The sequence below is a fragment of the Cydia strobilella genome, chromosome 3, assembly GCF_947568885.1.
Source record: "Cydia strobilella chromosome 3, ilCydStro3.1, whole genome shotgun sequence".
Lineage (NCBI taxonomy): Eukaryota > Metazoa > Arthropoda > Insecta > Lepidoptera > Tortricidae > Cydia > Cydia strobilella.
In genome coordinates, this window is record NC_086043.1 from 12,457,578 (window position 1) to 12,471,494 (window position 13,917).

At 39.0% G+C, this 13,917-nt stretch overlaps 2 protein-coding genes across 2 annotated transcripts; both read right to left on the minus strand.

The window, feature by feature from the left end:
- Positions 1 to 642: 642 nt before the first annotated feature.
- Positions 643 to 1,209, minus strand: LOC134756215 (uncharacterized). The gene has a single exon (XM_063693044.1). It carries the CDS (start codon positions 1,207 to 1,209, stop codon positions 643 to 645), a length of 567 nt encoding a protein of 188 aa, XP_063549114.1.
- Positions 1,210 to 11,889: 10,680 nt separating this feature from the next.
- On the minus strand, positions 11,890 to 13,669 carry LOC134755873 (survival of motor neuron-related-splicing factor 30). The gene is made up of 4 exons (XM_063692510.1): positions 13,509 to 13,669; positions 13,150 to 13,409; positions 12,719 to 12,865; positions 11,890 to 12,260 (listed from the first exon to the last, which is right to left on the minus strand). Exons 1-4 carry the CDS (start codon positions 13,635 to 13,637, stop codon positions 11,990 to 11,992), a joined length of 807 nt encoding a protein of 268 aa, XP_063548580.1. The 5' UTR covers positions 13,638 to 13,669; the 3' UTR covers positions 11,890 to 11,989.
- Positions 13,670 to 13,917: the final 248 nt, after the last annotated feature.

Genomic DNA, 13,917 nt, shown 5'->3' on the forward strand with positions numbered 1-13,917 from the left:
CGACGGTGTAGCAGGTCATCTCTAATAAATAAAAAAAACATTTATTAGCAAATGTGACGTCACTAGGGGCATCTCTGATGTCGGCAGGTAACGCGTTGAATAGCTTGACTCCTAAGACATAGACGGATTTCTTGGCTTTAGCGGTAGTATGGGGCGGGATCGAAAGCAGATTTCCCCCGCGCGTACTTCTGCCTGACTGCTGCTCACGGGTTTTATACGAGCTGATGTTATTTCTAACATACTTACACGCTTCTAAAATGTAGACACTAGGTAATGTTAGGATATTTACTTAATGAATAATGGAAGTGCCGAGTGGTCGTAAGGTTTCCCCGCGATTATTCGTATTGCTCGTTTTTGAAGCTTGAACAATCGCTCAAGATCAGCCGCTGTCCCCCAGAGGTCGACACCATAAATCAATATCGAGTGAAAATACCCGTAGTATGCTTTTTTCATATTTTCGTCTGAAAGTGTCGGGGCCAGTCTCGGTAGTGCAAAGGCTGCTGAAGATAACTTGTCGCACATAATGTCTATGTGAGCTGACCATGTTAGACCAGAATCGATAATGAAGCCTAAGCATTTGGTTTGGTCAACTTGGGGTATTGGGGTGTTGTCAATACTTATTTTTAACTCTGTCTGGGACTTTCAAAGTTGGAAATGAATCAAGTTGGTTTTCTCTACATTTAACAGCATGCCGTTGGCACGGAACCACTTTGATATCTGGGTCATAACATGAGTCAACTTCAGCGTAAGATTCTCAATACTACTATCGTTTACTATTATGCATGTGTCGTCCGCGTAAGTTACATATTCAGCATCGGAGCTAGCAGCCGTGATGTCATTGATAAGCAACAAGAATAAGTAATTACCAATCATGGATCCCTGGGGCACGGCACACTCGCCTGTGGGATCCAGACTGGACTTAGAGTTCAGGACGTGGGTGCGCTGCACTCGGTTTTTTAATAATGACGCAATTAATTTGTGAAAGTTACCCCCCACCCCATAGCACCACATTTTTTTTAGGAGGAGCTGGTGATCCACCATCTCGAAGGCGCGCGACAGATCACAGAATACGGCCGCCACTTGCCGCCCGCCGTCGAGGTGGGCGAGCACCCGCGCCTTTAAGTCGCGCGCCGCGCTCACCGTCGACCGTCCCGATTGGTACGCGTACTGGTGTATATTGAGGATGTTATTATCTACAAGGTGATTCATTATTCGCTTACTTAGTAATTTCTCGAAGACTTTGGAGACGATCGGTATCAGCGAGCGCGACAGGCCTAAAGTTCTTCAGAATATGCATGTCGCCTTTTCCCTTGTAGATAGGTTCAATTTTAATAATTTTGAGAGGATCCGGGTACACTCCTGCGGCGACGCAATCATTAAACAATTTCAGTAGCAAAGATACTACGGTAGGTGGGAGATATCCGAGTATGTTAGTGGTCATATCGTTGCTATCTTTTGATGGTTTACATTTTATTTGCTTTAATGTCTGAACAATTTCGTCGAGCGTAAATGGTCTAAATTGAAATTCCAAGAGCTCGGCCGGTAAGTATTTTTGTAGGTAAGCGAGCGCATCCCTAGGACACGGTTTGGGATTGTGGGCATTAGCAGTAGTGTAATACCGGTTTAGCGCTTGCGCGGCAGCAGTCGCACGCGCCTCAGCGCAGTCGCCCTCCGACCTGCTCACGAGTACGTCTAGCGCTCCGCTCCCGCGTTTGTTGTTATTGCACGTCTCGGATGCTATAATACGACACACCCCTACACATGTCGTCACATAATGCTATTTGTTTATTTATATACTTAGTTCTAGTTTGTTTTAGTTCTAGTGAGTAACGGGACTCTAGTCCTAGCAAGTGCGAAAACATATCGACATTACCCATAGATAAACTTTGTTTACAAAGACGAATTTGGTTACGTAATTGTCGCAAAGTGTCATTGGCCCACACACTGGACCTATTTTTTACGGGACGTTTCCTCACTGGGAAGTGTAGATCAAAACTGTGTTTGATAACATTTAAAACAGACTCACATTGTTTACTAGGACATAAGTTTTTTGCTAACAAGGTGTCCCATTCATAAAAGATTAAGCTTTGTTTAAAACCATTTATTTTCTCCTTTGGAAATATACGCTTAGCTATATAGCGTGTATTTAAATTATTTTTACACATATTAACTACAATGCTCGTACTCAAGTGGTCAGATACATTCATTTGATAACAGTTAGTACTTTTAATGTCAGTTTTAGGTAGGTTAGTGTATATGTGGTCAATACAGGTTACTGTTGATGTCGTTATTCTAGTTGGTTGTTTAATGTGTTGCTTAAATCCAAATTGTTTTAAGATGTTACATAATGATTTAGTATTATTATTTTTGATAAGTAAATCTATATTTAAATCGCCAACTATTACAACTTTATTATTAATTAATATATTTAGATTAAATAACTGATATAATTTGGAAAATAATAAGTCAATGTCACCGTTCGGAGGCAGATATATACACACCACAATTAGGTCCATACCTATACATTCAACTGCTTCTCCACTGAGATCTCGGATACTTCACGTCGCTCGATGGTCGTGATGCCAGACTCGACGTAGATGCATGCCCCGCCTCCTATGCGCGAAGGTCTGCAGTACTGGGCCCGAAGACTGTAGTTCAGTATGCTCACAGAGGATATTTTAGCTAATGTTAGCCAATGCTCCGTTAGACACAGTACGTCAACACGATCACAGAGTTGTAATTCGCACTCTAGCTTATAAGTTTTGTGTTCAAGTCTATTTACATTTTGGTGGAGAATCGTGACCTGTTTCGTGCTTGACTTGTTATCTATGTATGTTATGTATCCCTTCCATTTACCTCCACAGATGCATCTAGGCTCCGTGAAGAACTTTCGCCAGTAGGAGACGTGTTACTTGTACTTAGTAACACGTAAAAACCTAAGAACCACGTCGCTCCTCAATCCCGCAAATCCCGCGGGATCCCGCTTAATTTACGCGCGGGATTAATCCCGCAAATTGCATGCGGGATCCCGGTATTTCGGGATCCTGGTATCCCGGTATTGCATTCCCTAGCCTGTACGTTTCTTCTGTCTTACTTTAAAACTGACAGTTATACTTTAGGTGCTTTGCGGCGGAGTGCTACGCCGTAGCCGTAGTAGGAAAATTATGCGTAACTACGACAGTTGGAATTTTTATGGGGCCAGCATTTAAAAATCGGAATGATAATATTCGACATTCTAAAACTCGGCATACAATTTTTCGGAATTATGTAGTGTACCCCAGACTGGTTATGTTATTAAAATACATAAATTATTTAACATAAGTTTTACTATACCCACTTGTTTTTTAATTTATTTTTATTATAAGATGAAGACTCCTTCCCAATACAAACGTAGTCCCCACTTTCCTCTCTGGATATTGACATTATAGGGACATAGCTATTGTCAATAACTTACAGTAAGTTATGTAATAGTACATTATGATACAAGTGTGCTAAGTTGGTCATTACACACGAGGCGATATTGTGCGCGCGAGCTGTAAGCGAACGTGCAATAAGAAAGCCGATGTGTGTAATGACCAATGCACACGCGTTTCCTACGACGTTTTTCAACACACTTGCGAGAAAAAAAAGAAACTCATATTAATTAAATTTTAATAGTTAAAACAGTTAGTATTGTGTGTTGCATCTGTCATACTCGTACTGCCGGCCGGCCCTCGCTTGCCCTGGCCGCGGGCGGCGCGGCGGGCGGGCCGGCCGGGCCGCGCACTGCGCAGGCGGTCCGGCGCGCCCGTGCCCGCCAGTCCGACCAATTAAAGAAGACTTACAGTAAGTTATGTAATAGTACATTATGATACAAGTGTGCTAAGTTGGTCATTACACACGAGGCGATATTGTGCGCGCGAGCTGTAAGCGAACGCGCAATAGGAAAGCCGATGTGTGTAATGACCAATGCACACGCGTTTCATACGACGTTTTTCAACACACTTGCGAGAAAAAAAAGAAACTCATATTAATCAAATTTTAATAGTTAAAACAGTTAGTATTGTGTGTTGCATCTGTCATACTCGTACTGCCGGCCGGCCCATTGCTTGCCCCGGCCGCGGGCGGCGCGGCGGGCGGGCCGGCCGGGCCGCGCACTGCGCAGGCGGTCCGGCGCGCCCGTGCCCGCCAGTCCGACCAATTAAAGAAGGCTCCCTTTCCATACATATTATTAGCAATCAGTTACCTTCTTAACTCAGTCGGATAATATAATGAAAAAGCACGAGTGGAATAATACACTGAAAGAGCACGCATGTTTAATATCTAGGATTATGAGCCAAAAATCGGTGGAATAAAAACGTCGTTTTGAGCAAGTGTGTTGAAATAGTTATTTACGATACAAGTGCGGAAAAGAGGAAATTCGAAACGAGTGGCGATAAATTAAAACACGACCGCAGGGAGTGTTTTAAATCGACACGAGTTGCGAATTACCTTTTCGCACGTGTATCGTACAACGTTTTACAGTACATATGGCCCTTTAAACTTTCGACATATGCACGAAAAGGGCTCATTCCCGCACTAGTGCGAAAAAGTAGCACCATATGTACTGTAAAAATATTTTCCAGGGTGTCGCGCCATCTATACCCAGCCATGCATAATACACGTGCCTGAATCCAATTGGGTATAGATTGCTCTGGGCAACAAAATATATCATCATGAATGCACATAACACCATGCATTTATTAATCTGTGACCATGCTACATGAGAGTAGGAGAAGGGGTCACCTACGACCACACTGTTACATGTACAAGTACATTTACTTCCGAGTTGGCATCGCACGTCTGTATCAATATGAGAGTGCAGTCTACTGGCCTATCCAGAGTGACTCTCCCGTACGATCGGTTCGCCTGTCGCCGTCCTGCACACCACCTGGACGTGGGGGCGGTGCCCCCACGGGATCCTCCATATGCCTGCCCCCTAGATCCGGCCCATATACTCCAACTCATAACCGACCGTACTAAATGCCTGCCTGTGTGCTTCCGGTACACACTCCGGGAAGCCCCGGTCTTCCCAGTCCAATGTCGAGATTGGACTGCACCTTAGTGAAACTACGTTAACCAAGGACCGTTGGTTAACCCCTTGTTCCACTCCCATGTAGCTAGGATGTCGATTATATAAGCATAAATAAGTGTATAAACACTCACCTGGACAGGTTCTCGTTACAGCGTGAAGGCGCACCGTGTACCGACTCAGTACACCCAGCGCCGTCCAACACCTCATGCACGTACCTTCATTTTTAAACCGACTTCAAGATTTCAAATGAGGAGGTTATCAATTCGGTTGTATGTTTTTTTTTAAATGTTTGTTACTCCATAACTCCGTCATTTCTGGACCGATTTTGAAAATTCTTTTTTTGATTGTAATTATATACATACATATTGGTTCCGTTTTTGTCAAAAAGCAGTTCTGGTGATGGGATCCATGAGGTATCGAGGGAACTCCTCAAATGTTACAGGCATACATATAGTGATTTTAGTATTTTCATCAACAAATCAAGCACTTACATTTAAAAAAGTGACATTTGATGAAGTGGAACTGCTGATGATGATCAGAACGGAACTCTTCAATGACGCATAGTTCACGTTTGGCGATTTGTCCTCTTCGTTATGTTTGTTAAGCAAGTTAGGTTTTCAAGAAACACTTTTGTCAAGCTCGAGTTCTGATGATAGGATCCATGAGGAATCGAGGGAACACCTCAAATGTGAAAGGCATACATATAGTGATTTTTGTATTTTTATCAACAAATCCAGCATTTCCATTTTAAAAAGTGACATTTAATGAAGTGGAGCTGCTGATGATGATCAGAAATACCAGAATGGAACTCTTTAATGACGCATAGTTCACGTTTGGCGATTTGTCTTCTTTTTTATGTTTGTTTAGCAAGTTAAGTTTTAAAGACACATTTTCTTCAAGCTCGAGTTCTGATGATGGGATCCATAAGGAACCGGAGGGAACTCCTCAAATGTGAAAGGCATACATATAGTGATTTTTGTATTTTTATCAACAAATCCAGCATTTCCATTTTAAAAAGTGACATTTGATGAAGTGGAACTCCTGATGATGATCAGAATGGAACTCTTTAATGACGCATAGTTTACGTTTGGCGATTTGTCCTCTTCTTTATGTTTGTTAAGCAACTAAAGTTCTTAAGACATATTGTTGTCAAGCTCGAGTTCTGATGAGGAGACCCACGAGGAACCGAGGGAACTCCTCAAATGCGAAAGGCATACATATAGTGGTTTTTGTATTTTCATCAACAAATCCAGCATTTACATTTAAAAAAGTGACATTTGATAAAGTGGAACTGCTGATGATGGTCAGAATGGAACTCTTCAATGACACATAGTTCACGTTTGGCGATTTGTTCTCTTCTTTATGGACCCAGACCCAAACTTGGACTTGGACTCGGACCCGGACCCGGGTCTGAACATGGACTCAACTCGGACCCGGACCCGGACCGAACTCTGACCCAAACTTGGACCCGGACAGCCGGACACGGACCCGGACTCGGATCCGGACCCAGACCCGGAACCGGAAATGCTACTAGAAAAGTAGGTTAGGTGGGTGGGTGGGTTTTGAACTGCGATTCTCACAGAACAGAACTGCTTTCAGAAAAGTAGGTTAGGTTAGGTTAGAGCGGGTCACAGCTCTAACCAGAAACGAAATGCTATCATAAAAGTAGGTTAGGTTAGAACTGCGACCCTTACAAAAACGAAATGCTACTAGAAAAGTGGGTCGTTTTACCTCCTTTTCTACATAATTAGGCAAAAGATGCTATCTTTTTCATTTCATTGTCTGGAATCTAAGAGTGCACCATCAACAATAAGTGAACTTACAGCGGCATCCCCCATTGAAGTCGGTTTTTTTTTCTTAAAAATTATTCTCTAATGGCGCCATCGTGCTTTTCCCCGCCATGAGAACTGTCATTCTATCTGTCAGTGTTGCCAAATGAGAAAGTAGAATCTGGTTGATACCTCAGAATAATGACTAACAAAGAAGCCGGGCAAAAATAAAAGCTTGGTAAAAGATATCGTATTCACAACACGTTATTACTTTTTGTCTATGAGTGAGTGAGACAACAATCCGCAAGTTCTTTCGTTTTTTTCAGTATTGTCATAAGATGAACTGAGGGAAATGTCAAATGGTCCTATGTGGTTCTATAATATAATCCAGCCAAGTAAAATATAAGTTCGTTATTTCACAGGTAGGTGTCAACTGTAACAACTTGACATAATCGTATTATTTTAGTTGAAATATTTCGGGATGTTTCAGCGGTCATCTTGGTTTATTTTAATTATATTCTTGCTATTCCTGAAAGATTGTTGGAAAACGTGTTGAGTTTTTATTTGTAATGGTTTGAAGTTCCCTTTGTGATAATGTCTTGTGTGATCGAGGGCTGTAAATCGCATACAGGAAGAAAAGAAAATACGCACGAACCGATAACCTTTAATCGGTGAGTTTTGTTCAATTTTGAAGAAATTAATTTATAGGACCTGACCCTAAACATAGAAATCGATATATTGTTTATGTAATTATTACTTGCATTCAAGTCTATATAGATTTTTGCATACATTTTCGAACTTTTCTGCTAAGTATGAAAGGTTATATTTTTGGCATAGTGATGTATCGACCTCAGATCAATAACCTATCGACATTTACAGCTTTCTTATAGTTTGGCCCAGGACTGTCTCATTTTAATTGATGAGTACAGTCAAGGGCATAAATATATATACATTCCCAAAGTCTCAAAAATATGTGTACGCTCAGACAATAAAATCGTGTTCACATATTTTTAAGCCATTTGTCTGGATCGATATTTTTGCCTTCGACTGTACCTATAGTTTTCTTTGTTCTTACTTACTGACAGATTGTGTTTGCCAGTTTTAAAAACCGGTCAAGTGCGGGTCGGACGCGCGCACCAAGGGGACCGTACTTTTTAGTATTTGTTGTTATAGCGGCAACAGAAATACATCATCTGTGAAAATTTCAACTGTCTAGCTATCACGGTTCATGAGATACAGCCTGGTGACAGACAGACGGACAGCGAAGTATTAGTAATAGGGTCCCGTCTTAACCCCTTTGGGTACGGAACCCTAATAAAAAAGACATTAATGATCATTGATGAATGTTCCTTTTATTAATATTGTTGGTCATAAAACTCAACTTTTTATTTCAGATTTCCAAAGGACGAGGAATAGGGGATATTACTGCAATGTTCTGCCACCAGAGTGCAGCACTAGCTTTTTTAGTGCACCGTAGAGTAACTTATTCATACTGTACCTTTAACAGGTTTTTGACAAGTTTTCAGGGGACCTACCGGAAAACTCGAATCCGAAATTTCGTTATCTAGCTGCCTCTTTATCGCTCGAATACGCAAGAGTGACAGAGATGTTAGATAACGAAAGTTCGATTTTCTTGTTTCGCGATAGACCCTCAGATTGTGATAGTGGCGCCACCTACGCCGAGTTTCGCGTAATATTCCCTATTATTAAATAAAAAAAATATATTACACGAACGTTTTTTTTTTTTTCATTTCATATTTGGTACAGTCAGCTGCAGAGAAAAGGTACCCCACGTCCATACTAATTTACAGAACTTTGTATGCAGGGGGGGTGCCTTTTCTCTGCAGCTGACTGTACATGACTAGAAACTATACTTAGTCTTTTAGCATTAGAAAAAACGGTAAACCTTTTCCACGTGTCTTTTTATTGACAAGTTTTTTTATAAATATAGCAATATTTTACTTATGAAAGCAAAAGTATGTAAATGATCGTATATTTGATACTCGTACTCGTATCGTGATATTTGTTGTGACTTATTTTCAAAGTGTTTTTCGATAAAACGACACATTAAGATCGCTCGCCTTCTTTCTAATGATAAAAAAACGAGAGGTATAGTTAGACGGTTCTGAGTGGTAGACTGCAAATGAGATAAAAGCTATATTAGGTACATGCATTAATCCTCATATCACGCGGCTCTTTGATTGAAAGGATTGCATAATTTTTATACTTTTTAATGATTTTTAGAATATGAAAATTATAAAAAGTATAAAAGTTATGCAATCCTTGTATTCCACGCATTTCATTTCATTTCAACGAGCCGCCTGCTACAGATTTCTTGAAATTGCCGCGTTTTTTCAGGTTCAACTTTCATTAGCCAGACTATTATCAATTTGCCAATTTCGTGATTATCTTTTACACGGCACATAAACTTATGCATAATTTATCGATATAAAAAGTCGACACAGTCACATCCCTAGCAAATTATCAAACTTATGACACCGTACGTAAATGAGAAATAACAAGCATATATGCATCTCTTTTCGGCACATTATCTAATTCGTAAGGAAGTAAAGTACGGGTATACATATTTGCGAAGCATTTTTGCCCGACTTCTATGCTTTAGTCATTATTCTGAGGTTGATACCACTTCCCAACCATAGACCTAGCATTACATAGATGCGGCCTACCGCGTGCGCCCGTAAGGGATAGACATAGATGACGTCATAAACGTGGGGATACCATATTGGTAAAAATTACCCCAATATTTGATATAACGTTGGGGCGATTACCCTGGAGGCAAAGTTTGACGGTATTAAAATTGTTGAATAAAATGTCAATGGGCCGTTCTTTTTAGGCGTATGAACAATGAAATACCTCCTATAATTCGCGCAGGTGGTACAAAACTAAACATGTTTAGTAAATAAAACGTAAAATAAAATGTATTATGAGTTTTAACTTTATGAAATCACAAATCACAATCACATTATTCACACCAATTAATGTACACCACATTTAATGTTCACAACATTTGTTTATTTTATTTTTTGGAATTAGAAATACGAAAAAACTTCGAGGTCAAAATGAGGGCTATCGTTTTTTGCTCACCAGTTGGCGCCTCTGTTGATGGTGGTCCAAAAGACTACAGCTAACAGCTGTCAGTCATTGAAGTGACAAGTGACATTTGACATTTCGAACTATGGAAAAGACCACCATCTACACTAGCGCCCCTAGCGGCGAATTCATACGCGTTAGCCCTCATTACCCATAAAATTATGATATTTTCATCTGGTATCCCTAACATGATTGTTATGCAGCTAAATTAAGAAGAAGATTAAAAACGGCTGACCTCAGAGTCGTCTGAGTAGCTGACATATTACCACTAACAACCTACGTAATTTGGGTGGATAATTTTACAAATAATGTTTTGTTAATTTGCGTAAATAATTGTGATATTTTTATTGAAATCGTTTGATTCTACATTGCTTTGAGTGTAACGTAATTTTATGATTTTATTCTCACATATTGCGTTAAGAGGAAGGTATAAAATACCGTACTTACGTGTGAAAGGTTATGTTCTCATATTTTTGCCCAGAGCGGCTATTACAGCCGATTACAGAACAATTCACCATTATTTTATCAATTCAAAACGCTAACCATCACTATGTTTTATAAGAGAAAGCACAATTTCATAGAAAACAACAATAATTAAACAAGCAACGAACAAGCATGACATGTCACGTACTTATTTGTTTGCCACAATTTCGGTTGTGGCAGCGGTGGAAAAGTGAAACTATGACAAAGACAAAAAGTAATATATTGTTCTCTGTCACTACTACTGAAAGATACATAAGATAAGACTATCCCGTTCGGTCATTTCGCCCCACCCCTCATGACCGATCCATGTTATACTAGATTCATGTTACCACCTTATATCGTGCTTGGCGCTTGGCGCGACACAGGGGTTGCCACTATCCTCTTAACAATACAATTAGCATGCCAGAGAACAAAGACACATTACAGAAGCTCATCAGAAGCTTTACGCTTAACGCCCTCTAGGGAAACATACTGTGAACTACTTACACATAGCTACTCCACATGTACTCCACACTACTTACGGGATTTGGAAAGCGCGCGTGAGAGGGCGATGTTTCTTAATAAAACGTTGATGCAATTTATTTTTCACGTTTTTTTCTGCAATATCGAATAATCTGGATTCATCCTATATCAAGATTGAATTTGTAAAGAAAAAAAATACCTGCAAGTCTTCTCAACGCAGCTCCCAAGGTTTTCATCATCATATATATATTTAAGCTCTTGTCGGTGGAGTAACCTAATGTTTCCATTTTCCAAATAAAATTCCATTTGATATTCCAGCACGTTCCGTATTTGAATGTCCGCGATTTACGTCTTGGTTTTAGGATCTAAAATGGCATATTGTACAACAATTTCACAAAATCCGTTTGCCTTGTGAAATAAATTGAAGGCTTACGTAAGTGAAGCAGGAGGTCTTAGGTTTGAATCCTGGTAAGGGCATTTATTTGTGTGTTTATTAAAAACATTTGTGTCTGAGTTATGGGTGTTTTCTATGTATATGTATAAATGTATTTATATTTAACTATATAATATAGGTATATCGTCGTCTAGTCCTAGTACCCACAACACAAGCCTTACTGAACTAATGAACTTACTGTGGGACTAGGTTGATGTAAAATTGTTCTATAATATTTATTTAACCTTTTCGACGCCGCGTTAAACACAAAGTGTCACTCGGTCGCCACGTCACCGAAGTGTCAAAACTGAAATTGAACTTTATGCACATGCACATAGGTCTATGTTGCTCTGTGGTCTGTGACCGATTAATCCGTCTTTGACGTTGGACTTGCGGTGCCGATATATCCGTCATTGGCGTCCAAAAGGTTAAGAGAACACCAGAAGCGGCATTGAAACCTTTGGCATTCAAAGGAATAAACTAGATATGCAAATTCATTACAATACTCTTAGATGCTGCAACACTACAGTGTATGCAACTATGCAGGTATTTAGGATAATCAAGTAAAAACTAAGATATTGTATTGAAATTTTTTATTATAAATCCATAATCAGGTCGGGAGACACTAACTTATTTGATAAAATAAAACTAAATGGGAAATGAACAATTATACCTATACTATCCCCCTTTCTTCCATTTTTCACCAGGTGTGTAGTTAGTCATAGGCTGGCCAGAGATACCACAAGTACCAATACCAACTCTACCAGTCAAATTGTCAGGAGATGCAAAAATGCTTTTAGTTCGAACTCCAGGCTTTTTGGATGCCTTAGTATGAAATGATAGCCATTTATTTTTTTCACTCTCTCTTTCTTCCTCAATTTGTTTAAATCTTTGTTGTTTTTTCTGCTTTTTCTTTTTTAAATATTCTCTGTTGTAGCCTTTTCCATGCCTGTAAAATGAGGAAAGAATGATACAATTACTAAACTTAAGGCTGTCACAAAGAGAAAAGGTAGTCAACGGGTTCTGCATAAAGCAATGGTCAATATTGAAGGTGGCCAACTTAGGCTCAGGTATTGGTATTTGAAATTAAACTTTGTGTCACACTCTAATAAACATATGTGAGCTTAACCTTTTTATTAGCTTAAGTTTTTGGTATATTATAATAAACATATGTGAGCGAAACCGTTTTATTAGCTTAAGTTTTTGGTATATTATAATAAACATAGAGCTAAACCATTTTATTAGCTTAAGGTTTTGGTATATTATAATTTTAATGACACACTCATAATTATGTATCTGTATTAGATATTTATTTATTTATTAGTTTTGGAAAGGTGACCTGATACCTGATGTAGAAAGACATTTTCTTCTAATTGATAAGCAAAATAGTCAAACATTAATACTAACTTGCTTTCATCTGTACTTAATCTTCTTTTCAGTCCTGAGCCCACTGGCTTTACATCATACACAGAAACTGTTTCTAATGAAGTATAACCATCAAATTTTACTTTTAAGCTTTCTGCTGTTATTTCTTCAACAGTTGCTTCATAAAACCTGGAACACAACAAATTTTTAATGTTCCGCTGGAGATTAACAATAATGTATACATAGGTACTGTTAAACAACCCAACTATAGACCAGTCTCCCAACCATGGTGCAAACCGCACTTGAATGTCTATGTTTACTGATATGTCAACTCTTATAATAAATAGAAGGCAAACAAGAGCAAGCAAAATCTACATCTAAATTTCAATAAAGGACGTGATTATGAATAATGTAACTTGACATTAACCAAATTCACAGTGACAATATTTGCAAAACCATGTTCTGGCACTTACGATCCATCAGTTTTGTACTTGGCAAGGCATTTGTCTCCAACATGCCACTGAGCGGGAGCGTGCTGCTCCGCCTCCTCCTCGGCAGCCAACAGCGACGCTGTAACATCATCATCATTACTAGAACCGTGAATATTCGTGGCTTTAGATTCACCTTCCTGTGTTTTTATAAGATCTTGGGTCAACTCAATTACTTCTTCTAAATCGCCTTTCAATTTCAAGAGCTCCTCATTTTGAGAGTCGGTTAACAGTGCCGCTTCAACCTGAAATTTGTTATTTCGACATAATTAATTGATTTCATTAAACCCTTATCAGGTACACTCATAAATAAATATTGTAATGCATTTGCTCCATTGATATACCTGCTGTAATTGTAAATTATAGTTTCTTAAGTCTTCAGCCATCCTGATGGATAGATTAATATTAACGAAATAATTTACACCATGTAGAGGCGACACTACAATAAAAACTTTAATATTATAATTTCCCATATAATTTCCACATAATTTTTAATTTTTTGACAATGACAAAGGCGTCCATTTTTATGATAGTGATGTAGATGTCCATTCGAGTAATCGATCTTCTCTATGGCTAAGCAAATCGGAAACGGAATCGGAGAATCTGAACAAAATCGGTTTGCAGATATTCAATGTTAGTTATGTACAAACTAAATTATACGTATACTTATGTGTGCTATAAAGCATTTATTTACATACAAGATATATACAGTGGTACTACGTAAACGAAATTAATAACTAGCTTCAATCTAAA

Bases quoted from the DNA above. Each gene is read 5' to 3' on its own strand.
- LOC134756215 (XM_063693044.1), bottom strand. From the start codon at position 1,209: ATGAATCACCTTGTAGATAATAACATCCTCAATATACACCAGTACGCG.
- LOC134755873 (XM_063692510.1), bottom strand. From the start codon at position 13,637: ATGGGAAATTATAATATTAAAGTTTTTATTGTAGTGTCGCCTCTACAT. The intron at 12,866-13,149 runs GTAAGTGCCAGA...GTTGTGTTCCAG, and splicing joins AAGTACAAAACTGATGGATC to GTTTTATGAAGCAACTGTTG. The intron at 12,261-12,718 runs GTTAGTATTAAT...CTCATTTTACAG, and splicing joins TTAAGTACAGATGAAAGCAA to GCATGGAAAAGGCTACAACA.